The sequence below is a fragment of the Carassius carassius genome, chromosome 24, assembly GCF_963082965.1.
Source record: "Carassius carassius chromosome 24, fCarCar2.1, whole genome shotgun sequence".
Classification (NCBI taxonomy): domain Eukaryota; kingdom Metazoa; phylum Chordata; class Actinopteri; order Cypriniformes; family Cyprinidae; genus Carassius; species Carassius carassius.
Window position 1 is genome coordinate 25,548,090 of NC_081778.1, and position 27,775 is coordinate 25,575,864.

At 41.7% G+C, this 27,775-nt stretch overlaps 1 protein-coding gene across 1 annotated transcript; it reads right to left on the bottom strand.

Annotated features, from left to right (window-relative positions):
- Positions 1-34: 34 nt before the first annotated feature.
- Positions 35-27,775, bottom strand: LOC132103285 (TGF-beta receptor type-2-like). Its single transcript, XM_059508258.1, has 7 exons — positions 27,366-27,775; positions 23,173-23,329; positions 22,492-22,682; positions 7,821-8,614; positions 5,867-6,008; positions 1,880-2,007; positions 35-885 (listed from the first exon to the last, which is right to left on the bottom strand). The coding sequence occupies exons 1-7, from the start codon at positions 27,442-27,444 to the stop codon at positions 697-699; spliced, it is 1,680 nt and encodes a 559-aa protein (XP_059364241.1). The 5' UTR covers positions 27,445-27,775; the 3' UTR covers positions 35-696.

Genomic DNA, 27,775 nt, shown 5'->3' on the forward strand with positions numbered 1-27,775 from the left:
AAAAAGTGAAAAAATATGACCATTTTAGTGTCGATACTGTACATGAATTGGATTTTAATCATCAAAGATTTACAATATATTACATAAAAACGTAGTAAAAGAGAAGCACAACTCAATATCCAGGATATGTGAACATATGAGGCACTTTGTGAACTTCAAAATACTGTTCATTTAACACATCTTTGGTATGTGCAGCATATACTCTTCCCTTTTTGGCTCTCTTAATAGTGTGGGTTGATTTTTATGTCAAAAGCAGTATTTACAATATACTTTTTTTCTTTGGCTAACAAGCAAAATACATTTCTCGGCAAAAGCAACTTCAAACACACGCTAAAATTCTTACACACTTATGCATACAAACACACAAATCTCTCACTTAAAACACTCTTCCATAAATCTAGAAAATCTTACAATCTCCTATGAATCTTTAGTGTTGAGGCGAAACATTTTCCTGATTACATTTGGCTCTGGGTCAGCTGTCAGAGGAGAAAACCAGCGTCTGTCCAGCTCCTCTTGCTCGGTAGCATGACCTTCCTCAGTGTGAGCTATGCATAATCTGATAAAGTGCATAAAATCTTTGGTTAGGAAACTTAAAGCTTTATGAAAAGGCCATATTCTTCCACTCCACCCCACTGGAAGGATCCAAACATTCAGTTTGTGCATAGGTAGAGAAAGAGTGACTTTTCTTTCTCTCTCTCATTTGTCATCGCTCACGCTCACGGAGCAATCTTCTGGAATCTTCTCCTCAGAGCTGCTGCAGGTGGACAACTTGTCTAAATCGTCGTCCATCTCGGAGAAGCGTTCAGCCACACAATGTGCCGTGAGCCGGGCTTCAGGGTCATGATCCCAGCACTCGTTGATGGTGGTACAGACTGTAGCCACACCCTTGAAATAAAACAAGTGTTTAACAGTGCATTATTATTACAATAGTCAATCTTTAGTTGAAAGCCAATATTTCGTCATTTGCATACATTTTGGAATATTTAGGATTTTTACTCAACTAAAAAGTTTCTTTTTCTTTTTTCTCTTTTAAATTTAGTCACTCCTCACCATTCAAATGTTGCGGGTCAGTTTGACAGTCAAACCAATAAAAATAAAATTAAACAGCACACAATTGTTTTCTTACTTAGTATTTTGTATTTCAGTAAAAATATCCAAACATCCTTAAAACTAGACACATAACCTAACCCTAGACACACATTGTTTTCAGAAAAATCTAACAAAATCTTGTGTTAAAATTTGTCTTTATGTCTGTTAGTTGTTTTGTTTTATTGTTGGTATTTTAAAAGTTTCACCAAGGATGCATTTATTTGATCAAAAATACATTAAAACTGAAATATTGTGAAATATTATTACTATTTAAAACAACTGTTTACTATTTTAATACATTTAAAAAATGTGATCTATTCCTGTGATGCAAAGTTGAAATTTCAGCATCATTTCTCCAGTCTTCAGTGTCAAATGATCCTTCAGAAATCATTCTAATATGCTGATTTGGTGCTAATTAAACATTTTTTACTATTATCAATGTTGAAAACAGTTGTGCTGCTTAATATATGTATGGAAACCGTGATACTTTAATTTATTTTTTCAGAAATCAGGAAAAAATAAAAATAAATTTTATTTTGCATCATTATAAAAGTCTTTACTGTTACTTTTGATCAATTCAGTTGCTGAATAATATTAAAAAATCTTACTGACCCCAGATTTGTCAATGCTAGTGTATTGTAACGGATCATATTATACCATCATCATCTTTTCAAAGAAGAAATGTGTGCTTTTTTTTCCCAAAAGCTCCCCAAAAGAGTTGCTTGTCTCTCAGCTAATATGCTGTCTTTTACCATGCTTTGAAATCAAACTCAAACCTATGCTGTTTTACCTGGTGTTTCATCCAGCTGCTGGGGATCTCTGGTCTGCCCCTGTCTCTCAGCACATTGTCTTTCATGCTCTCCACACAGGGGTGCTCTCGGACTTTAGAGCCAAATGGAGGTTCATAGTCTTTAACCTCTGCAAAGATACACACACAATATTATCAGATAATCAGACATATATCCCCTTATGACAGCATGAAGAATCATTGTTGGAGAGCATTTGGTCGAGAGAAGTACTGAGGTTGGAAACTGAAAGCTGGAAGACGCCCCAGATGGGGAAGAAAATGCATGTTTCGTATGCTCGGGTAATTCTATCTGGTCTATCTGATATGCTGAAATGTGGCATCTGAAGAAGAATGGGACAAAATCAGTTGCTCCATCAGACTGCCAACAATAAACACTGCTGAGTTTGTTGGTCATTCATTTTGTTCATGAAAACAAATTGATGAAGTATGAGGCTAATCAGTGAGCTCCAAAAACAGATTTTCCAGACCTTGTGAAACTTGCAGCTGTAGAGGCTCAGTTATATATCTGTCTTCAGCTTCCATAGCCAAGTACTTGACCAGAGCCAGCTATAGATAACACACAAACACACGTTGTTCTACAAAATCTGCAAGAAACACCAAAACCTCATAAAACAGCAGTTATTGTCCTCTTCTTGGCCAATATAAAATCCATTACAGCAAATGATGGTGGATGAGTACGTTTACTTTGGAGTGGCTTGCTCTTGATTGGAGAGTGTGTTTTGCAGTTCTTGCCCAGAACTCTGGGCCCACAGGAAGGGGCTAGGTCAGCGTCCTGCCTGGGACAGGAAGTGGAGGAAAATGATTGGGCCACTGCAGAGAAGCTGACTCCACAACCAAACGCATCCTGATTTTGTCAAGTGGACTTCCCCTTTTTCAGCTCTTAAACAAAATACTCCAGGCTCTGCGGTGCTATTTCTGCCATCCTCACTGCCCCGTGTGAGGGTCTGACCTGATGCTGGTAAAACGGACAAAATCGGAGCTCATCATGCATGCAGTCCGTAGAAGAGGACACACGGCAGTCTGCAGCATTAAATTCATCTAGTCAAGTCTTTATTTTTCAGTCTCTTGATTTGCTCAAGGTTGCCGAGCTACTCAAATGCACTCGCTATGTGAGGTATGCCGTGGTTTTGGGAACAGATGTCCTGCCGGCTGAGGCCTCACACCCAGTATCCAGGGAAGCACTTTTTTTTAAAACTACAGATTCCCCTTAAAGGGATACTCTACCCCAAAACTTAAATTTTGTCATCAATCACTTACCAACATGTCGTTCCAAACCCGTAAAAGCTTAGTTCGTCTTCGGGAACACAATTTAATATACTTTGAATGAATATTAGTCTTACTTGCCATAGACTGGCAAGTAAAATACACGATCAAGGTCCAGAAAAGTATGAAAATGTAAGATTTAAGAGTTCATAAATCACAGTGAGAGAGGCAGTCAGTCAGGGCAGACAGTGGGTAAGATGCCTGTTTAAACACCAGGACCTATTTAAACATCGCCTAAAGAGTAATGCAGCAGCAATGTTGCCAGACCGGAGGATTTTTCAGGCTTCAGTCAGAACATTTTAGGGTGGATCATGAGTGCACAACACCCTTGGCTCTTTTGTGTGTTTGTGAAGAGTTCGAGTCAGTGAGAGGCGTGGTGACAGTGAATCTGAGATCTGTACTGATGGATGGCCACCCTGCATGGGGTTCTGCCACCTGCTAGCCAGCTGCTGTCCTCCATTTACTTGTTTTCCCATCTTTCTCTGAGGAAGGGAGGGAGTTCTCCTCGGCTGGCAGGGTCTCAAGTTTGCTCTACTCCAGACCAGACCGCACCCCGTGCTAATTCAGGACTTACTAGCATACACATTGAGCCACAGCAGAACAACGCAGCCACAGCTTTCCATTTCCCCATCACCCACATGTGGACTTCTGCAGCTGCTGTCTGCAAATGTAACATCCCTAAATGGTTTTCCCCCTTTTTGAAAGAGATCCCAGGGTTTACACATTGCATTCTGAAGGTGGTACTGCAACAGGAGAGACAGACACTGGGATGTCTGTATCCACCCCACTCAACACAAACAGAAGTGAGATAGTATGCCTGGATGAAAACAACTCCAGCTCTGCAGATAAGCTCCAAGCAGCATGACAGGAGGACTCCTGCAACCACAAAGGGGCATGCTGGGGCATGTGGGTAACACAACTCGACACAGGCACAGGGACATTGTGTGAAACAATATACACATGCAAATACACTGCCACTCATATTACTAAAGTTGATTAAAATAGTTAATCGCTCCGCCTTCGTTCAAACATTAGCAGAATTTTGAGGTGCACCTTCTGAACTTGACATTCTTTTCTTAGTATTTTTGTTTTGTTTTACAGTTAAATATCTAAATCCTTAAACAAAGATACATTTACATGGGAAGCAAAATTACAGCCTTGTTTTCAGAGAAATCTAACAATTTATGTTAAAGTTTTTAAGTGTTTTTGAAAGAAATCTCATATGCTCAAATCTGCACTTAGCCTATTTGATAAAATACAGTTTTACAGTGAAATATTATTGTAATTTAAAATAACTGTTTTCTACTTAAACATATTTTCAATTGTAATTTATTCATGGTGATGGCAAAATTGTATTTTTCAGCGGCCTTGCTCCAGTCTTTAGTGTCACATGATCCTTCAGAATATGCTGATTTAGCGCATTTATATTTAGAGATACATTTATTATTGGTAGCAATGTTATCGCTGCTTAATATTTTTAATATTTTTGGAAACTGCAATCCATTTTTTTTTTTAAGTAAAAAAGAAAAAATAATTTATTTGAAATACAAATCTTTTGTAACATTATAAATGTTTTTGCGTAATAGAAGTACTTATTCCTTTAAAAAAAACACACACCAAAACACTAATTAAAACTATTTTGTTTTTTATATTAAATTACACATTTTTATAAGTATATATATATATATATATATATATATATATATTTATTTATACACACATATATGTACATACGTATATATATGTATATACATATATAGGTATATATATATATATATATATATATATATATATATATATATATATATATATATATATATTATATATATTTATTTATACACACATATATGTACATACGTATATATATGTGTATATATATATATATATATATATATATATATATATACACACACACACACACACACACACACACATATATATATATATATATATATATATGGCTCTTAATGATTAAGTCTTATTCATTTGAATAGAATTAAAATAATGGAGAAATTTTAATAAATATTATCTATCCAGTCGGCTTCATCCATACTGTGCATTTAGCACATTCCACTTTCAATGCAGGAAAAACCCTAAACACCACCACATTCCCTCCCTCTTCTTCAATTTCCACAAGCATCCATGTTTATATTTACACCCATAACTAATTACAGTTTCTGTTGTTGTATTTCATACATATGAGAGCATAAATGCTTCATGACAGCTATATGAATACTGTTTTTTACCCCTTTATGTTCAGTATACAAGAGCTAAGAACATGCTAGAATCTGTCTTCCCACCTGACCAAAGAAGGGAAAGTTCTTAGGCAGCACTTGACATTTCACACATTCTTTACTTTCCCAAACAGAGTGAGGAGTATGTCGTACCATCTCTGCTCTTGTTGAAATACAGCTCCTCCAATAACAGGAAGCTGCAAAATCAGTCAAAACACATTGTGGGCCGCAGTGGACTTTCCATGCAGTGTACTCAAACAATTGCCCAACGATGGTAGCAACAACAAAAAACTTAGTACCACTAACAGAACCAGACAAAAAGCAAGCCTATTTTCATCCCTGTTCTCCTTGAGGGACAATTACAGGCACAATGGACAGCATTGTCTCAAGTTTACTAACCATATTGGTTTAGGAAATGCCAAAATAACCGCTATGTTTCCGAGTGAGATCACAATTATGTTTCTGTACTCACCTCCGATGGCGTTACACCTGGACGTGATCTCCCACAGCACTAGAGCCATGGAGTAGACATCGGCTTGCTTGAATGACTCAATGTTCTCAAGGTTGATCCTTGATTCCAGCACTTCTGGAGCCATGTACCTGGCTGTACCCACCTGAGAATCAGAGGCAGGACACTTTTTCAACTGTATGTATGTTTGATATTGTATATCTCTGAATGTCATGACCACATGAACACAGCATTTAGAAAAAAATAATTTCATTTTTATATTTTTATCAGTTACGGTATATTGTTTTTTTATTACACACACTACATATTATATATATATATATATATATATATATATATATATATATATATATAAAATACAAATTAAAATCTGAAAATATAACTAGTAATAATTGTAGTAATACAACAACTTAACAACAAATACAAATAATTCTTATGATTTTGTCATGACAACACACATTTATTATGTATAAATCTTAATTTATATAATCATATAACACAAATGTAATGATAAAGATAATAACTGGTAATATTATTGTTGTTGTTTTGAGGGTACCAAGTTGTTTCGACGTCTTTTCTATTCCTTTAACTTCAAAACACATCCGCTCGCTTCACTGACGTTACTTTAAGAGTACAAAAGGTCCCACCAATGAACCAACAAATCTGAAATGTTATAAATTAATCGCAACCTTAGATATTAAGTCTAAACTCCCTTTGAATGTTTATGGGGGTCACTGTCTCAGAACAACCAAATGTTGACATACATCAAAGCACTCTGGGTAGATGGCGCAGAGTCAGGTGATTGTTACCTAGTTCATTACTGATTCACTCGCCGCCTTTTGTCTTTTCATTTTCAGCCTGTGAATCATAAATCTGGGCAGACAGTTTGAACAAAGGGCGCACATGCATAAAACACACATTTGCACATGGTGAGATGCCTGAGGGGACTTTCCCTGCAAGTTATGAGACGACATCCCCGCCACTGTAAATCTGCACAACTTTAGGTACAGAACACGCCAACGGTTCACTTTGCACCTACCAAGCAATACAAGCAAGTGAATCTACAGTAGGTAGTCTCGTGCTGCACTGGGGTTGAGAAAAGTTTCAGTTAAGCTTCGGGTGATAGACTTGTAAAATGTTCATTTATATATTTTATTTTTATTTTATTTTAAAGCCTAAGGTTTAATCAATCAACTGTGCTACATTCACTGTTCTCTTTCCATTCATTTTTGGATAGGGATTTAAAATAAAAACCAATGGTACAATACAACACCACTGATTTACAGTCATTTGTTGCAAGTAGATCATAAGATCATGAATGATGAGATCATTCACAATATTTTATGCGAGTGGATGATTGCTGCTGATCTCTTTCATTCTGATGTTTTTTTCCTATTGGTGGATCTTAAGTTATAATGAACTTCATGGTAGGAGTAAAAAAAATAAACAAATCAATCGATTTCTCAATAGAGAGATAGAAAAAAAATGACTTTGACCAAGTAACACCTGAGGGATCCACTCTGTTGCATACTTGCGCATTTATATTAAATCGGAAGAAATATTCGATACATGCATTTACACTATGGGTCAAAATAATTTTTGGAATATATATATATTTTTTATGTTTTTGATTTCTAACACTATGTGACACTAAAGACCAGAGTATTGGCTCCTGAAAATTCAACTTTGCCATCACAGGAATAAATTACATTTTAAAATATATTCAAATAGAAAACAGTTATTTTAAACTGTAATGATATTTCACACTATTGCTATTTTACCGTATTTATCATCAAATAAATGCAGCCTTGGTGAGGGACTTCTTAAAGAAACATAAAAAAATGTTATTTGAAGGTAATGGATAAGCTATTTTTAGTAGTGTTAACCAAAGTTTGCTGTATGCAGACAGACAGTCTAAATGCAACTTTGAATATGAAATATTGTTGCATAAACCTACCTGTCCACTGTTGGCCAAGTCATCCACTGACAGCGAGTTGTCAAGGCGGAGGCCAAGTCCAAAGTCACAGAGGCAACATGTGAGGTCATTCTTCACCAGGATGTTAGAGCTCTTCAGATCTCGGTGAACGATGGGCACTTTGGGCCGCCCACAAGGGGTGTGGTCACTATGCAAATGAGCCACACCTTGTGCCAGGGAGCTCCCGAGGAGCCGCAGGTCCTCCCAGCTGATGAGGTGTCGTATGAGGTACTCCTGCAGGTTCCCGTGTGGATGATAGGCGGTGACCAGCCAGTACTGTTTGTCCACCTTCCTCTCCTCGGCCGTCAGGAAGTGCAGAATGTTCTCGTGCTTCAGATTGATGTCTGAGAAGATGTCCTTTTCATTTTTCCAGGACGCGTACTCTTCGTAGGGGAAGATCTTCACTGCGACTGTCTCAAACTGTTCTGAGGGGCTTTGTCTCAGCTTGGCTTTGTAAACCTCGGCGAAGCGGCCCTTGCCCACCTGAAGGTCCAGCTCGATGGGCAGAGGTTCTGTGTTGTGGTTGAGGTTGTTGGCATGCGTGGAGCTGCTGTCGGAGCGGTCATCATCCATCATGATGGCACAGGCGTCGCTACAGTCCAGCGGGCCCTTGCGTTTTGACGGCTTCTTCATCTGCCACTCATCGAGTTTGCGTCGGTGGTACATGCGATACCAGTAGAAGGAGGCGATAACCAGCACAGCCAGAACTAGGAGGGGCAGCAAACTGACCAGGATCACCAACACCACCTGGTTATTTGTGGGGTCTGGACCAATAGCTGGAGAGAAAGCAGAAGGATGTCAACATTTACCTCAACACAGCAAAAATGCATGTCAACACTACTTATTTACATACTTATGAATCAATGCACCATAAAATGGTTATAGTTACATTTACATTACATTATAGTTAATTCTGTATACAGAAATTTCAGATACCAAGAAATTTTAATGACTAGGAATCTACATAAAAACACGTTATACAAACAATATTCACCCAAATGTTGCCCTAATTATGCTAAAAGAGTTGCCTGACTAAACAATGCCATATTTGGCTTTCCAAATGGTTGCTAATTGATCATTTGTTAAACAAGAAATCTTTAGTTGCCCTAAAAACTATTTATTGGCTGAAGGCATTTTGCTGATATTTAGCATTTACTGAATGATTATATTCAAATTGGCTAAACATTGCAGTATTACTTGGAACATTTATTAAAAATAGTTAAGCGAGTAAAAAAGTAAATAAAGCGGAGACAAATTTACTTAAAGTACATAAAATGTTCTGATATTACATTTAATAATAATAAATAACTAATTCTATTATTATTTTGATCAAATTCAATTTGACTTAACAGTGTTGTATCACTGGGAATTTGTAAAAGTCTAAGTAAATAGATAAATAAATTAATAACATTTTATTGCCCTTTCATAGGTCACTTCGATGCTGCGGTGACGTCACCACGTATGGGAACACCTTCGGTGTGACGAATGTCTGAAGCCCTATACCATCCCGCCAATCTTATTGGCCAAATAGCACGTGGCACCGCCCAGCATGCGTAAGCATATATATACCTGGTGCCGCGCGCCATTTACCTCAGATTTCATTCCTTCAGTACGGAGCGAATCTTCTGTGCCCTATTATCTCGCGTTCTCAGCGATCATCTACGAGCAGTATACTCCTCTCCGCGGACGCGATGAGTCAACGAAAGGTAGGAGCCGTATGATGGGTTATCACGAGGAGGCACTTATGAGAGGTTCGTTGCAGCCTCTCTACAGGTTCTCTCCTTGATAGCCTATGGCTACAGTAAAATATGCATACACTTCCCCTGTGCACTAACGCCATTAGGAAGTATCCGCGCTCTGGAGTGTATTTCTTAAGTCGCCTCGCGTCTAACCCCCACCGTTTCGCTTCTGCGGTCGCCGAGGCCCCGCACGAGGTGTTGGTTAGGGGCGATATGTGCGGCTTGAATATGAATACAGTGATGCACTGGAGTTCCATGTGCTCGCTCTCCCCCACTCGAGCGCGTTAATCAACAGTTTTGCTCTTCAAATGGTGGATTACGGCTCACACAGCCGCCGCGTTTTCGCTAGCGGCTTGGCCCGATGTTATCTTGTTGGATTGAATCCTGCCGTGGATACGCTTAAGGATTATATACAACGAAACGCAGCGAGTTTGACGCACACGCTTTTCTTCATGTTAATATGCCAGGGACTATGCCCTTCACTGAGAGCGCTGTTAGACTGCTAATGCACATCTACCCTCTCACTGCAGTCCCCATACTCTAACTTTGACTGTCTCGCAGCAAGGGCACCTCGAGCGTCATTGAACTGAGCTATCATTCGCGCGCCCCCTCAGACACTCTGCACAATCCAGTCTTCAGAGTTTGAGGGACGGCGCGGAGGCTGGCAAAGATGGCCAGCGTATGACGGTTCACACAGCCACCGCGTTCTCGCTAGCGGCGTGGCCCGATGTTTATCTTGTTGGATTAAATCCTGCCGTGGATACGCTTCAGGATTATACACAACGAAACGCAGCGAATGTGACGCATGCGTTTTTCCTTCATGTTTGCTTAGGACTGTGCCCGCCTCCAGAGAGCGCTGTTGGACTGCTAATGCACATCTAAGCCTCTCACTGCAGTTTCCACACTCTAACATTTGACTGTCTCGCAGCAAAGGCACCTTGAGCGTCATTTAACTGAGCTATCATTCGCGCCCCCTCAGACACTCTGCACAATCCAGCCTTCAGAGTTTGAGGGACGGCGCGGAGGCTGGCAAAGATGGCCAGTGTATGACGGCTCGCACAGCTGCCGCGTTCTCGCTAGCAGCGTGGCCCAATGTTTATCTTGTTGGATTAAATCCTGCCGTGGATACGCTTCAGGATTATACACAACGAAACGCAGCGAGTTTGATGCATGCGTTTTCCTTCATGTTCTCTAACATTGACTGTCTCGCAGCAAAGGCACCTCGAGCGTCATTGAACTGAGCTCTCATTCGCGCGCCCCCTCAGACACTCTGCACAATCCAGCCTTCAGAGTTTGAGGGACGGCGCGGAGGCTGGCAAAGATGGCCAGTGTATGACGGCTCACACAGCTGCCGCGTTCTCGCTAGCAGCGTGGCCCAATGTTTATCTTGTTGGATTAAATCCTGCCGTGGATACGCTTCAGGATTATACACAACGAAACGCAGCGAGTTTGACGCATGCGTTTTCCTTAATGCTTGCCAGGGACTGTGCCCTCCAACAGAGAGTGCTGTTGGATTGCTATGCACATCTAACCCTCTCACTGCAGTCCCCACATTCTACATTGTTTGCCTCGCAGCAAACGGTGCTTCGAGCAGCATTGGATTGAGCTGTAATGCCAAACGTTCCCTCAGACACTCTGCGCAATCCAGCTTTCAGAATTCGAGGGGCGATTCAAGGGTCCTGCACAGACGACCCATTTATGACGGCTCGCACAGCCGCCGTTTTTCGCTAGCGGCAAAGCCCGATGTTCAATCTGTTGGCCTAATTCCTGCCGTGGACACGTTTCAGGATTATACACAACGAGACGCAACGGCTCTTATACATACACTTCCCCTGTGCACGAACGCCACGAGCTTTTCGTGCCCGGATATTTTAACATGTATGACAGCGTTGCAGGAAGCGGAAATTTTGACACCGCTAGTATGGTCTCGGCCGTGTGTGAACGCTTGCCCGACATTTCTCTATGGGTGTTACGCACGATTTGTCATGGATACACAATTCAGTTTCAATAAGGCCCGCCTCCTTTCCGCAGAATTCTTTCCACGGTGGCGAAGCCGATGGAAATAGCGGTGCTGCGACAGGAGATGTCAACTCTGCTGAGCAAAGGGGCTATAGAGGAAGTACACCCCTCTCAGATGGAGGCGGGGTTTTTTACAGCCGTCATTTTGTGGTAAAAAAAAAAAAAAAAAAAACACTGACGGATTACGACCCATTCTGGGTTTACACCATCTGAATCTTGCACTCAGGAAGTTCCTCAGATTCGCTTTAGAGAGCAAAGTGTATCAGTATTTCTCAAAATGCATGGATGGATCTCTGGCCCCGTTGCGGCACCAGGGCGTTCGTGTTTGAACTATTTTAGGCGATTAGCTGGTGTTTAGCGCAATCGCAGACTCAAGCACACTCTCATGGGGATCTTGTGCTGAATCATTTAACAGCCTGGGCTTACGTATGGAATGTTTCACCCCGTTGTCTCCGCATCGGACGATTCCGGTGACACGGCGATGTGTGATGTCGCTTAAAAATATGTATGTCAACCGAATTCTCCTGACTGAATTCTCCTGACCGGAGTCCGGCTGGGGATTTGCGCTTCCCGAGAGACTGTCACGACGGATGCGTCTTTGACCGACTGGGGAGCTGTTTGTCAAGGGAGTTGGCACATAAACAGGTTGAAATTACTGGCTGTTTTTCTGGCTCTCCAGTATTTCTCGAATCTGCTGATCGGCCGTCATGTGCTGCTCAGATCAGACAACACAGCGGTTGTGTCATACCTGAATCATCAGAGAGGATTATTCTCTCGCCCCCTGTGCAGGCTGGCGAAACATGTTCTTTGTTTTCAGAACTAAATTCTATCGATCCGAGCTGTTCATGTCCCCGGACGTTGGACTTTGGAGCGAATTTGCTATCCAGGCAGACTCTGGAGCAAGCGGAGTGGGGATTGCACCCCCAATCGGTGAGTCTCCTATGGCAGATTTTCGGGGAAGCGAAGTGGAATTGTTTGCGTCAAACACGACTGCGCATTACCCGCTTTGGTTCTCCCTATGCCCTCCAGCACCCCTGGGCTTAGATGCATTAGCCCACAACTGGCCCAGGACCAGTTTGTATGCGTTTTCCCCCAATCTGTCTGATTTCGGCGATATTACGCAGAATACGGGTGGACGGGGTGGAACAGCTGCTGCTGGTGGCTCCGCGGTGGCACACACACAGCCGTGGTTTGTGGATCTGATCAATCTGTTAGCGGGCTCTCCATGGGAGATTCCCCTCAGACAGGATTTATTATCACAAGCACAGGGACTGATTTGGCACCCGAGGCCAGATCTATGGAATCTACGGGCGTGGCCTCTGAGCAGAGTGAGTTCATATGTCCCGGTCTTTCTGCTGAAACTACAGAGACTATACTGAATTCTAGAGCAGCTTCTACGAGACGCTTATATGCTTTCAAGTGGAGACTGTTTACGGCCTGGTGTGAAACTCATAATATGGATCCAGTTTACTGCCCAGTGGCGTCAGTACTGGAGTTCCTTCAGGAACGTTTTTTGGATGGAGTGACACCAGCTACCCTAAGGTTTACGTGGCAGCCATTCAGCTTACCACGAATATATAAATGGTGCCTCAGTGGGCCGTCATCCACTATTTCTCCTTCATACAGGGGGCGCGACGGCTGAGGCCTTTCCGTCCCGTGCGGGTCCCTTCATGGGTTTTTCCATTGTGTTGCATGGTTTATCAGGGCATCTGTTTGAGCCCTTGGAATTGTTCCGGATAAATCCTGACTTTTACAGCACAGACTCTGTGGAAGTGTTGTTGCGACCAAGGCCTAATTATGTCCCTAGGTCGCATCTATCCCTTTCACTTTCAGCAGGTGGTCCTGGAGGCTTTTCTCCTGCTGCGGCGGAGTCTGGGGATCTAAGTCTTTGCCCTGTGAGAGCGTTAAAGACTTATGTGGATCGTACTGCCCCATGGCGTGAGTCTGACCAGCTGTTTGTCTGTTTTGGACATAAGAATAAGGCCATGCAGTTACGAAACAGTGCATGTCCCATTGGCTGGTGCAGGCTATTTCCTTGGCCTATGAGGCGCGCGGGCTCGCTTCGCCCTTAGGAGTAAAAGGTCATTCCACGAGAGCAGTGGCTTCTTCTCAAGCCTTTCTCAGTGGATCTTCTATGGATGATATCTGTGCTGCGGCAGGCTGGTCCTCACCGAGCACTTTTATCAGGTCTTACAGTCTGGATGTGAGGATGGCTTCTGGCTCCCGGGTTCTCTCCGCTTGACCAGATGCTTCCTTGGATCCAAGCTATCAGGTACGTCAGGCGTGATGGTATAGCGTTCCCATACGTGGTGACGTCACCGCAGCATCGAAGTGACCTATGAAAGGGAACATCTCGGTTACGTATGTAACCTTGGTTCCCTGAATAGGGAACGAGATGCTGCGGTTCTGGCCGTGCCGTACCTTGATAGCTTTCTTCTTCGTCATGAAATCTGAGGTAAATGGCGCGCGGCACCAGGTATATATATGCTTACGCATGCTGGGCGGTGCCACGCGCTATTTGGCCAATAAGATTGGCGGGATGGTATAGGGCTTCAGACATTCGTCACACCGAAGGTGTTCCCATACGTGGTGATGTCACCGCAGCATCTCGTTCCCTATTCAGGGAACCAAGGTTACATACGTAACCGAGATGTTATTTGATTTATCATTATTAAAATAAACAAACTTTATTTTAAATAATTATGAGACCAATTAACAATTAGTTTATAAAATAATAATAATAATAATAATAATAATTCATTGATTTTGATCACATTAAATTTAGTATTAAAGTATTAAAACTTGGCATTTGATTAAATATAAAAGATCTCACTGCAGGGTTTTTTTTTGTTTTGTTTTTTTGTGACCATATGCAATCTAGTAAAAGGTAGTGAAGCTTTGTGACCTTGAGAAAGGATACTCAAAGTCATTTTCGATAGAAGGATCTATTAATTGACTTCTTAGCAGAGAGGTTTAGAGCCATTTGAAATATCAGCCATAACCATCTAGTTACCTAGTACCCAGGTTAACTGAACTCTTAATCATTAACTTAGTTTTTCCTGTCACACGAGGGAGCTTGAGCAAAGCTTGCACAGTGAGAGACTGTTCTGTGACTTCATCCTCCAAGGGAAAGTTTACTCTGCTACGACGTGCGCCTGCCAACCTGAGGACAGGCTTGGAAGCCCTAGCACTGCAGGTTCAATCCAGAGATAAAGTGAGAGCTGCCAACTACGTGGGCAGAGAGTGGAGTCAGTGTTTCGTCTGTCTGCATTCTTCCATCAAACACACAGACACGCCTTATCATTGAGACACAGACTTAAAAAGAACAGAAATGGATACACAACACTGGGAGAGGGAAACCGTACATAAATGCCAAAGCGTTTGGCAGACAGAAGAGTCAGCAAACACATGCAAAAAGCACAGACGTGCGGAGCAGAGGGAGCACTCAACTCCTCACATACAGTGGCAGAAACCACAGCGCCTTTTCCAGCCACATAAAACAGGATGCCAGCAACACTGCTGCGGTGCATGACATTAGCAGCTAATAAGAGGCACTTTTCTGCAGGCTCCACTGTTAAACCCATCACTGTACATCTGTGCCAAGATCTTAACCAGAATCAAGTGGATTACATTTTCCAAAGCCTCTGACTCACAAGTTAATCTATTAAAATTTTATTGCTTCTCACAACCAATAGACATGTTTCTCATTAGTGCATTAGCGAACACCATTAAATACTAAGACCACTGGTCACACTTAAAGGATTCATTAAGGATGCAGAATTTATCTGTACCACATTGGGTTTTTAATTTTAGAGTGTTGGTCGATATTGTATATTTAATTAGGCAATTTCTTCCTATGCTTACATAACCTTTGCCTTCTTGTAGCTCAAGCAATAAAGAATGGTGCAAGAAATAGAAATGCCATGGGTTCGATTCCCAGGGAATACAGCAATTAGAGAAATGAATGCTGAATGCTGTGTATGTCACTTTGCATCTACCAAATGCATCAAATAATTGTATGAGAAAAAAACTACTATTGGTCTGATAAAGAGCCATATGACTCAAAACATCAGAGTTGGTGAGAACTTATGATAAATAATTTTTCTACTTATTACTGCTGGATGTGCACACTTTTGTCTAATTTTTGCAAACAATTAATTTTTTTTATGTTTATAATTTTAAATGTTTTTAACTTTATAATGTTGCCTAAATTCCTAAATGCAATTTTTTTTAACTATACGTTTTCTTTTTTCTTTTGTTTTTTTTCATATGTTAGAATCTTTTAAGATTTATTTTCTGTTTTTATTTTTTTTTATTCATTTTTCATAATTTTTTTCTTTTTTTAATCATGGCACTCACTAAAAGCAAATTCTCTCCAAAAACTTTGAAGCTTTCCATTACTTTTTCCAGTTTATAAACATGACATTTCACGTATTCTTTAAGTTTACCAATGTAGACAGGCCAATTCTCTCCACCCTCTTGCGTACTAATGATCAAAGGTAAACAAGCTTCAACCTGCTTTCATTTGCTGGCTGGTGTGCTTGCTTTAATTTTGAAATTGTCAGCATTAAAAGTGAGGATTCACATCTGTACATCCCGATTTTAGAGTATGTATGAGTACTGCCAGACTCAGATTACTAACAGGCTCTACATGAGAAACACAGACCTGTTACTGTTTGTTTGTTATGACTACGACTTTGTTTTACAGCATGGCTCACACCGCAAACAAGTCTGACTTTTCTTTTTTTTTTTCTCTCACCAACACCGTCTTGGTCTCTTGTTGGCTTGCTCTGTGACTCAGACCTTTTAACTATCTGCTCTATCACCTGGAGGCCAAGATTCCTCAGCATGTGAGCGTGGGTGTGTTTGTGAGCCAGCGTATATACGTGCAGGTCGGGGTGGGTTGAAAATAAAGTCTGCAGATCCTCAGTCTGAACTCTTCTGCCTTTCCTTTATGTTCTTCTTTCCATCAAAATAACCTATGATAAAATATCAACTGAGTAGAAACATACTGTCAGGTTGGAAATATTCCAGTGAGACAGACACATGCTGCTGCTTATTTTTCCTGTCAGACAAATGGCCTGGATTATCATCCTGGAAAAAATGATGAGTACGTTCAACAAGATCTGAGAAAGAATATTTTGGCATCAATCATTTGTCACGATCCACACAAGAAAGAGGAAAAGTAGATCCAATTGCAGCAAGTTTTAATAGGGGAAAATCGTTATAACAATCTCCAGTCCAGGCAGGGGTCAAAACCAAGGAGGCAATTAGAAATCAAACAGGTACAAAAACTAAACGGGTAAATACAGAACTCAGAAGTTGCGTGATAAATACAAGGACTCTGTAACACATACTAAAACAGACAGGGTATATATACACAGGGAAATGACAATGAGGAATTGACTGAGTGCAATGATTAGTGACCAGGGACAGCTGAGTGCAATGAAGAAACAAGGATCGTGGGGAATGTAGTTCAGAAAGTGACAGACACCGTGGGGAAGGAGGACATCTAGTGGTTACCCAGGGAACACAAACCAGACACTGTGACATAACCCCCTTTCTACGGAGCGGCTACCAGACGCTCCAAGACATGACCGACAAAACAAGAGTCCAGGCGGGAGGTGGACTGGTGGAGGATAAGGGGGAGGGATGGAGGGCCAGGTCCATAGAAGGGAACAGGGACAGGAAGTGGAAAGAAACAACAACAACAACGACAACACAACAAGGAGACCAGGAGGGAGGTGGACTGGTGGAGGCTCAGGGGGAGGGACGGAGGGCCAAGTCCATAGAAGGGAACAGGAACAGGAAGTGGAAAAAACCACAAAAACAACAACACAAGGAGACCAGGGTGGGTCAGAGAGTTCCGGGGCCCAGGGCAGTGCCAACAGGGCAGGAATCCAGGGTGGAGCAAGTGGAACTGGGGACCACCGGGACGGCGCAGGTGGAACCGGAGCCCACCACAGCCTTGTGGATGAGACAGAAGCCCACCTGGGCTGCGTAGAGGACCACCACAGCCATGCGTTCGAGACAGCAGCCCACCCGGGTGGCGCAGAGGACCACCCCAGCCGTGCGGTTGATACAGAGGCCCACCAGGGTGGCGCAGAGGACCACCACAGCCAAGCAGACGAGACAGATGCCACCCAGGGTGGAGCAGAGGACCACCACAACCGTGCGGTCAAGACAGAAGCCCACAAGGGCGGCGCAGAAGACCACCACAGCCGTGCGGTCGGGACAGGAGCCCACCAGGGCGGCACCGAGGACCACCATAGTGGGATCGATGATACATGAGAGCAAGTCTGGATAGGCAAGTCTGAAACAGAGAACATGAACAAGTTAAGGGTGGCCTCCGTGGCCACGACAGGATCAGTCGAGTGCTTAGAGAGTTCGGCTGAGACGTGGAGAGGCTCTGGTAGTTCAGCAGAGACGTGGAGAGGCTTTGGTAGTTCCGTAGAGGCGTGGAGAAGCTCTGGTAGTTCCGTAGAGTTTAGACTGGATTCAGGAAAATCATTGGTGACTTGCATTTGCTCATGAAGATCAATGGTGACTTGCCTTCGCCCATGAAGATAGTCAGTGACTTGACCATGCCCATGAAGAACACCGGTGACTTGACTCTGTCCACCGGTGACTTGACTCTGTCCTTGAAGATCACCGGTGACTTGACTCTGTCCACCGGTGACTTGACTCTGTCCATGAAGAACACCGGTGACTTGACTCTGTCCACCGGTGACTTGACTCTGTCCTTGAAGATCACCGGTGACTTGACTCTGTCCTTGAAGATCACCGGTGACTTGACTTGACTCCTGAGGTCTAACTGTGGTAGTGCTTAACTCATGAGTGTCAACTGTGACTTGACCTGACTCTGGAGTGTCAACGGTGACTTGACCTGACTCGACTCTGGAGGGTCAACGGGAACCTGACTCCACTCTGGAGGGTCAACTGTGGCTGTCATCCCATGTAGAGGCACTGGACAAGCGGCCATGTTGTGCCTTGACTCATCTTGTGCAGCGGTGCTGGGCGGCCATCCTGGGCAGTGGCGCTGGGCTGGCGGCCATCTTGTGCAGCGGCGCTGGGCTGGCGGCCATCTCTCGCCATTGCGGACGGAGAGGGGAGAGGAGGCGCACGTCTGCCGAGCCAGTGCCGCTGCACAAAATGGCCGCCAGCCCAGCGCCTCCTCTCCCCTCTCCGTCCGCAATGGCGAGACGGCGAGACAGTGGCTCCGATCCGTCCCTCACGAGCCCAGGGTCAAAGGGGGGCCATGGTGAAGTGAAGTGACATTCAGCCAAGTATGGTGACCCATACTCAGAATTTGTGCTCTGCATTTAACCCATCCGATGTGCACACACACACACACACTGTGAGCACACACCCGGAGCAGTGGGCAGCCATTTATGCTGCGGCGCCCGGGGAGCAGTTGGGGGTTCAATGCCTTGCTCAAGGGCACCTAAGTCGTGGTATTCCAGGTGGAGAGAGAACTGTACATGCACTCCCCCCAACCACAATTCCTGCCGGCCCGGGACTCGAACTCACAACCTTTCGATTGGGAGTCCGACTCTCTAACCATTAGGCCACGACTTCCCTCAAGCGATGAGAGCGATGCCGGACCTCCTCTCGACCACTCACCAAATGACCAGGCGGGTTCCCTCAAAACAACTCTTTCTCTCCCGCTCAGTGGCTGGGGAAGAAACATTAAAAAAACATACCGCTGGATCTTTGTGTGACAGAGTCCTTCTGTCACGATCCACACAAGAAAGAGGATTGCAGCAAGTTTTAATAGGGGAAAATCGTTATACCAATCTCCAGTCCAGGCAGGGGTCAAAACCAAGGAGGCAATTAGAAATCAAACAGGTACAAAAACTAAAAGGGTAAATACAGAACTCAGAAGTGGCGTGATAAATACAAGGACTCCGTAACACATACTAAAACAGACAGGGTATATATATACACAGGGAAATGACAATGCTAATGAGGAATTGACTGAGTGCAATGATTTGTGACCAGGGACAGCTGAGTGCAATGAAGAAACAAGGATCGTGGGGAATGTAGTTCAGAAAGTGACAGACACCATGGAGAAGGAGGACATCTAGTGGTTACCCAGGGAACACAAACCAGACACTGTGACATAATTTTAGTGTTTTTGTGCGACAGTAAGATGACACATGTCAAAACAAGCACGGTATATGGGTAATCAAACCAGCAGTGTTGGGAATCTGAATTTAAATCCTATGGAATCTGAAACTGTGAATTTCATTGACTTGGAATACAATAAAATAAAAATAATAACAACAGATTTTCCATAATAGTTTAAATGATTATGGAGACAGTTTGTCAAAAAAGGTTCCATATTCACTTCATGTTCCTTCCGATTAAGCCAATCATGTTTACAAGTCGAAAAACAGACAAACATGTGTGCAAACCACAACGAAAAGCACAACACGCTCCTTCTGACAAGCTTTATGAGTTGCTTATTGGAAACAAATGTACTTTTGCAGAAGCACTCAGGCAATAACGGCCATCACTGTGAAGAGAGTAGCTCTTTCAATCTGTGACATCACTCTGTCCTCATACCTCATCCCATTTCAGAGCCAAATTTAAACTGTAGAACATCATGTTACAAAATCACTTTCATTAAACCGTTAACCATTTCCTTGGTTTATGTTTTCACTCAGTGGTTGCTTATCGAAATGTTTGCAAAAACTCCATTTTGAAGAACAGCACAGTCTGCAAGTGAATCAGATATATTTCAGCAGAAACTGCATTACAACATTTCTTTCTTTTCTTTTCTCATTTCTTTTTTAGGTCTGCTAATGACAGTAATCCTCAGTTAACCACTGTTTCTCCATTTCCCTTTTTCTAGACGAAGCTCAATTCATTTGTCCGAAGCTTATTTGTTGAAGGCATAATGACGTCTTCATGCAGACAGACTGTTTCTGATGCAGTATTCATATTTGCAAACACCATAATGGCTCTGAATGTGCAAATGAAATCTTGCAGGAATATCCTACTTGGTGAAGACTGTGGGTAGACCAATACATCAGTCACTATTTATCCATTGCAATAATTTGTTCATCAATGTTACAGGGGTATGTGTGTGTGTGTGTGTTTGTATATAGATATAAGGGATATCTGCAGCACCTTTAGTTTTCACAGAGTATTTCCACCTAAAAAGTCCACCTAAGCCAAAAGCAGTGCAAGCCTGACTTTCAGTTTATTTGATTCAGCAAAAAACTGTGTGAAACTGCTATATGACAAAGCTCTGCTGTGCAGAATATAATTACGAGCTGGCGTGTACACCCTGCACCTGCCATAATGAAGTCCAAAGAAACGGTGGCATCTCCAGTCGAATACAGAATAGGGAGCTTATTGCTGGAACGTGCAGGCTCTCAGCAACAGTTAATGTCATAAAAATTGTATGGTCCAGGAAAACAATGCCTGGCATTTCTGGAGAAATATGACATGGAACATTTCCAATAAGTAAACATGGACTTCATGCGATACTTCCACACTCTGTCTGACGCCTCCTTAACCGGATGGAATTACAGCCTCCCTCGACTGCTCCTACATAGCAAACACCTGCTCAAACTAAATTCTTTTTGTAACATATATCTGCAAAGTAAAATCGGTAGAATCTGTCTTCACTAGCTTATGATAATTGTGTTTATTTACTGAAAGAAGGAAGCACACTTGCCTCAGGATACCCCATACCTCAGAAATCCCCATGTACTGTTTTAGGCTTTAGAACGAAAGGAAAAGGAAAGGACATGACTTGTGGCCAAGTATGGTTTCCCATACCTGGAATTTGTGCACTACATTTCAATTAGAAACCATACAATGCGGATATTCCTTGCTTAAAAACAAAAATGTGGCTTTTTAAAATGTGATAAACATTCAATAAACTTTCCAAATAGTGTTAAATAAGGTTATTTTAGTGCATGCCTAGTGCACACAGCTGTTTTGCCATGTGGTTGTGATGTCTCTGCTTCAACTTACACAGACAGGAAACCACATGTCTGAGATCCTCTGCCGTCCACACAACCAAAGCCAGTAGAAAGTCTGCCTGAGACAGCACAGCCCGGCTAGCAACAATGCAACTGCTTTAGAACGTTACGACAACCTGAGCTTACATACCAGAGCCAGTGCTAAATAGTTAGCATTGTAAAGCTTGTGTGTAGTAGATAAACATGTTCTGCTAGGGTTTGCAATTGATTTATTAGCTCAGCTGAGTGCCGTTTATCTAGTGTGGTGAAACCAATGGACCAAAAATCGAAACTAGCTGAAACACGGTTCATTACTTATACACTAACGCAGTGTTTCCATAATCAATGGAAAACCTCAGAGAAATGTGATGTAGGCTGTCACTTGACAATTTGCAGGCCCACACGGAATCTGTGACTGCAGAATGCTGCAGATTACCACTAAATTGGATTGCTTGTCATTTATAAAATTCTGCAAAATTCCTGACCTTATCATCAGAGTAGTTATAGCATTAATCAATATTTTGAATTCGCTTGAATTTTTATATTTTCAGAATAGTTTACATTTGAGTAATTTCTGTTATGTGCTCATGTCATTTTTATTAGTTTTTTCATACTTCCATTTAGCATTTAGATATTTTTATTTCAATTTGAGTAATTTAACTTATTTCCGTTAGTTGTCAAATTGACCCAGTCTAATTAAGCTTCATAAGTTCATGTTTTTCATCTAATATTTCTATTCTATTTTATTTCAACTTTATATCAGTTAGTGAAAACTATTATTAAAAGTTTTTGTTTTAGTTGACAATAAAAACACTGTTTGGCATCTAAATGTTATTAGCATCTTAAACCACTATTATTAATGACACAAAAAATGAGGACAGACAGAGCTAGAAAGAAGGAATGAAGGAAGAAACTAACGGATTGTGAACATCAGTATGTCGTTGCACTCCTCAGCGTTGCAGGAGCACATGTGGATGGGGCCTCTGTTTGAAATCCTCTTTTTCATTTCACACTTGGTGTTGTTGTAGTTCTCCACCATGATGCCGTAGAGGGGCTCTGAGGGTTTGTGGCACAACGTCTCGATCGTGTTGTTGTCTTCACTCTTTCTCCTGAAGTCACACAAATATGAACACATAGACTGTTATTACAGGGATTATGATATCAAATGACAGTTCTTATGTCAAAATAAAATACAATTTAATTGTTATTTTACATTCTCAGGTGACAGATTAACAATAAAAAATAAACTGCATGTCCCCTTGTTGCTATATCAAAAAACATAATAAGCACTTAGAGATACAGCAATGACTTGTTGCTATATTTAACTGCACTGCTTCCATAATTGAAGACAACATGATTTGACATTTACAGTACATTTAACCACGATCTCACATATTTCATAGTAAAACAGGACATTGATAATATATCTAGGTATTTAATTGGATTATAAATTATTAGACTTTTATATTATTGGATAATATTTATCATTTATTGTGATTTTTGACTATTGTGCAAAGCAGATGTTGTACACTTACAGACAACAGATGTCTAACACTTCATAAAAAGTTGTGGAGGAATATGACTTGAACAGTGACGTACCAGATAGCCACACAGATTTCATCAACATTGGAACAGATGGATGTGATGCTGCAGTTGCTTTCACAGGAGCCTGAGCCTTTACAGTCAGATGCCTCCACGTCACAGAACTTACACAGTTGAGCAAACCGAACTGGAATATTTACAGGATGCATCCCATCTAGGATAAAACAGAAACAAGCTCACCTATTCAAAAAATGTACTCTTATCAAACATTTCTGATCCAATACTGCATCTACTGCCCTTGAATAGTGTCCATAAAAGGGACCATAAAAGCGTGCAAGATGAAATGCTGGCTGCTTCTGTTATAAGATATACATGCTGTTCGCCCTTTTATCTGTTTTCTATGCCGTTTGGACGTGCTTTCATCTCCAGCTACCTTGTCATGTTCCTGAGACTCTGACATAAATGCACTGATGCGATCAAGCAAACACCAGCACAGAGAGACTGAGAGTAAAGACTGACATCAAAACCTCAGATCAGTGCAAACGCTTTGCTACTGCGACTGGTTTATTCTGTAAATCTACAGAGCAAAAATGTGAGTTCAACAAACACAAGGGGTTTCTAGTTTGGGGTTGCATGCGTAATTTCTACGTGTGTATGGTTTTTCAATTTCACTGGGTCTGCATTTGGCCAATCCATAAGAAGTCGTTAAACTGAATTACGTCATTTGTTAGCTTAGCTGCTCTTTGGAGTAACACACACCTCCTAGACTTTCCTGTGAACCTGGGCTCTCCGGGAATGGAAGGGGCAGCGGTCATTCAAAAACACTGAAAGCCTTAGAAGTCAACCAATACAACAAAGCCCGGATGATATTTAAACACATTAATCATAGTATAGATTACTAATTAAAATTGCAAAGTACTGTTCTAATGCAGGGTTTATCAACTCTGGCCCTTGAGGTCCACTTTCCTGCAGAGTTTAGCTCCAACCCTAGTCAAACACGCCTGAACAAGCTCAGGTCTACAAGATCACTAGAAAAAGTAGGGCTGTCATATTGTTTAATCACTATTAATCGCAAATAAAAGTGTGTTTTAACATAATATATGTGTGTGTTGTGTATATATGTATGCATAAATGAAAGTGACAGTGAAGTGACCTGTGGCCAATGGTATGAGTGACCCATACTCGGACCCAACATAAAAATAGAAAAATGCCAAAAGCACATAAAAAATTAGTCAAATTAAACTGGAAAATGAAAATATGAAAATAAAAGGCAATTCAAAATATAAATAAACACTATAACAATATATAAATAATACTAAAATAACACGCAGCATCGCACAGCGTTTACACTATATGCCAGTAGAATATCAGTTATCAGTCGAGTTTTGTTTTTTATTTATCATAATGCCTCTTGAGATTGAAACCGGAGTCACCTGCAAATCAGTCCAGCAGCACTAATCCCTCACATTCAGGTCAGTGATGGGAATTGTTTCTGATACAGAGAAGGCAGCACCATAACATTGTAGACAGACAATCACAAGACCTCCGACCCCCATTTTCCCTTTACCCAGCTCTCGCTCCTCAATCTGTCTCCACCGCTCATCTGGAAAGCATGTAACAGGTGACCCGACCAAGGAAGGAAGCACAGATAGGCCGGATTTGTGGCTTTCTTTCCACAAACAGAATAACTGCCAAGACACTTCACACTTCACATCACTACACAAACTCACTTTTGCAACACTAGCAAATATTCAGTGATGTTTCATCACAGTTTTGTGGCATAATAGGTTTGTTTTGACTGCATACTGCAAATTAAAACTACAGATACAATAAAATATTGTTTTAAAGGTCAATCCACTGTCATTTTATGGCTGCTCTGTTTTATGAGCTGGGCAGATAAGCAGGACTATGTGCTCTTTTAGCCTCTGGTTCACTGGAGCGAGTGAAGAGGGGATTGTGTCAGCCAAGAGGAAACGAAGACAAATATGGTCAAATCAGATGCCGACATTTTGAGGTTATGTGACCCCTCTTCTCATCCTGAGATAGCTATTTTTGAGTTCTTGGTGCAGAGGCCCAGAGAGGCTTCAGTAAACATAAGTTTGGATTCACAACCTTCATCCACTAGCCTGGATCTCACACAGCTTCGACGGCCTACAAAGAAGCTCTTTTACTCTGCAAGCATTGCTCACTGACTCTTTTTTTTATCTACTGCCCGCCCTGACTGGATAACATTATATACTGCAGAGCCATAACCTCACACTATTTCCTTTGGACAGTATGCATAACATAGCCAAAATGATTACATTTGAACCTGAGGGATATATGTTTTTTAACCCAAAATATGTGATTCTTATCCAGAGGGCCAAATGGAAATTACTTACACAAGTTTGGCAAATAAACGGTTTTCAGATGTTTTTTCTAACGTCATTTAAGGACTGTCAATTACAGTATGATAAGTCAGACGCAGATAAGTAGCATACAACTCCAGATAAGCAGAAAGGGCTCTGCCGGTTTATCTGGGCCCCAAAAAGGGTGTCAGCTTAATTTAATGACATGTCTGATATAAATAACTGTATAAAATCCAAATTGGACAATTTGGACAATCTGAGCGCCATTAATCCCACAATTGAAATTTTCCTTTTTATTTGTTATTGTTCCTTTTTATAACTTGACAGCAGAGTGACAACAATAAAAACTATGATTTTAAGCACAGGATGAGCTCAAAATGACCTATGTGGGCTGTGGGCAGACACCAACAGAAAGGCAAGTGTCCTGCATACAGGGGCGTCTGATGCTATTTGTAATGCCTAAAACAAGCAGGGCAAAATGCCTGCATGCAGCTTAAACATACCACACACAGCCCTAGTGTGTTTCAGCAGCGAAGTATGCAGAGCTAGATGCAGCCAAGCAAGGTTGGAAACAGGAAGTGGCAAAGATGTAGCCGGACATCTGGAAAAGATGATTTCTGTAAGAAATATCTCTGTTGCTCCACCAAACACAGCGCTGTGTGATAAACATATCCTGCTGTATAATCACAGGCGTGAGATGGGGAGGAGTTCAGTGAATGTAATTAGTGTCTAAAGTAACCTGTAATCACAGAGGCTGAAATGAATGACAGGACAGAGAGAGATAAACAATTTATACCAATGGGGGGAAGGATGCAGGGCTGGTTGAAATGGAAAAACGTCCTGCGTGCATTGTCAAACACTTCCACTACAACCGAAAAGACAAACTCGTAATGTTGTTAAGCTGTCAGCTCATAAGGGCGTTCCCTTGTGTGAGTACACATTGGAGGGAATAGCAACAGAAACAAGCTTATCTATTAACATGTTAAAATGCCATGCACCTGATTACAGGAATGCTTTGCCTTTCAAAGCGTAAAGAGACAGAATGAATATGTGACTGCCACTAACAAAAATGTGCCCCAAAAGTACCAATATTACAGTACTTGCATGATTTCATATACCACAATACTACAATGTTTCTTAAGGACTTGTATCATAGTACAACTAGGCTTTTTCTGTACATTCCTATCCTTTTGCGCATTTCCTTCAATTACTGTAAATTATCATTAAAAGGTCATCTTAAAGTAGTTTATAACACAAAAAGGAAACGGTCCTGACTTCATGTCATATTTTAAAACAATCATGGCAATAGGCCGTAACTGTATTTATTGTACACAAATATGTAATCATTCAGCATTATGGTTTAAGCACCACAAAGTAAAACCATCACTATACCAATCAATAAAACACTTTATAAGCTGCATATAACTTATACTTTACATCAAAAGGCCTTATACATACTACATATATAAATCTGACGTGAATTGTAATGAAACAGTTGCAAAGATAACGGATTTACAGACTCAGTAACACCTCTGCACAAGTCACTCATATCTAAAACACAGACGTGCAAAGTTTAGTCGACGCAGGACAGGACAATAAAACGGCATTTTATGAAACTGACGTCATTTTTAAACACCTGAGCAAATAGCTTTGTGTAACTTCTTACTCTTACGTAACTCCTGAAAACTGCAAGGAAAATATAACGCGTTCATTGAATGCCATCACCTGTTGCACGCCTTTAAAAGTAAGCAGTCAAGAAACAAACGCTCCTCTATGAGAACACGAGCCACAGGAGATGATAAATACCTGGGTCTTCTGAATAAAACACTCATTTACACGCGTATATAGGCTACCGTCCAACAACTTAAGGACAGCTCGAGAGATGTCAACACATAAACTCACCGACTCCGCTCCGATCCATGACAGCCGAAGAAATAAAAAAAGTCCCCCAACAGAACAGAGAAAGCCAATAATGCTCCATTAGAAACGCAGTCCTGTCCGTATACCTCGCCTTAACGTGAACGTTACCAAGCTGGCGTTGTTTGACCAGAAAGCCTAATGATTTTAGCGTCTGATCCTGAGGAAAGCAGAGCGTCTCATGCTGCTGAAGTCAACAGTCACTGTGAGGGAATCCGAGGGCTCGAGACGCTTGCTTCTGCTCGCCCAGTGAAACAGGAAATCTTTCAGAAAGGGCAGGACTTTCCTCCGTCTCCCTCCCTGTCAACACACAGTATTTACTTCAGCCTGTTATTATACATATGCCTTCACTTCTAATTTTATTGTGTAGGACTTAAAACGATACACTGACGGTA

Excerpts from the sequence above, each read along its gene's own strand:
- LOC132103285 (XM_059508258.1), bottom strand. The coding sequence starts at position 27,444 with ATGGAGCATTATTGGCTTTCTCTGTTCTGTTGGGGGACTTTTTTTATT. Across the intron at positions 8,615-22,491 it reads CATACTGATGTTCACAATCC|CTATTGGTCCAGACCCCACA; the intron begins GTTAGTTTCTTC and ends CTTTCTCTCCAG. Across the intron at positions 886-1,879 it reads GCAGCTGGATGAAACACCAG|GGTGTGGCTACAGTCTGTAC; the intron begins GTAAAACAGCAT and ends TTTTATTTCAAG.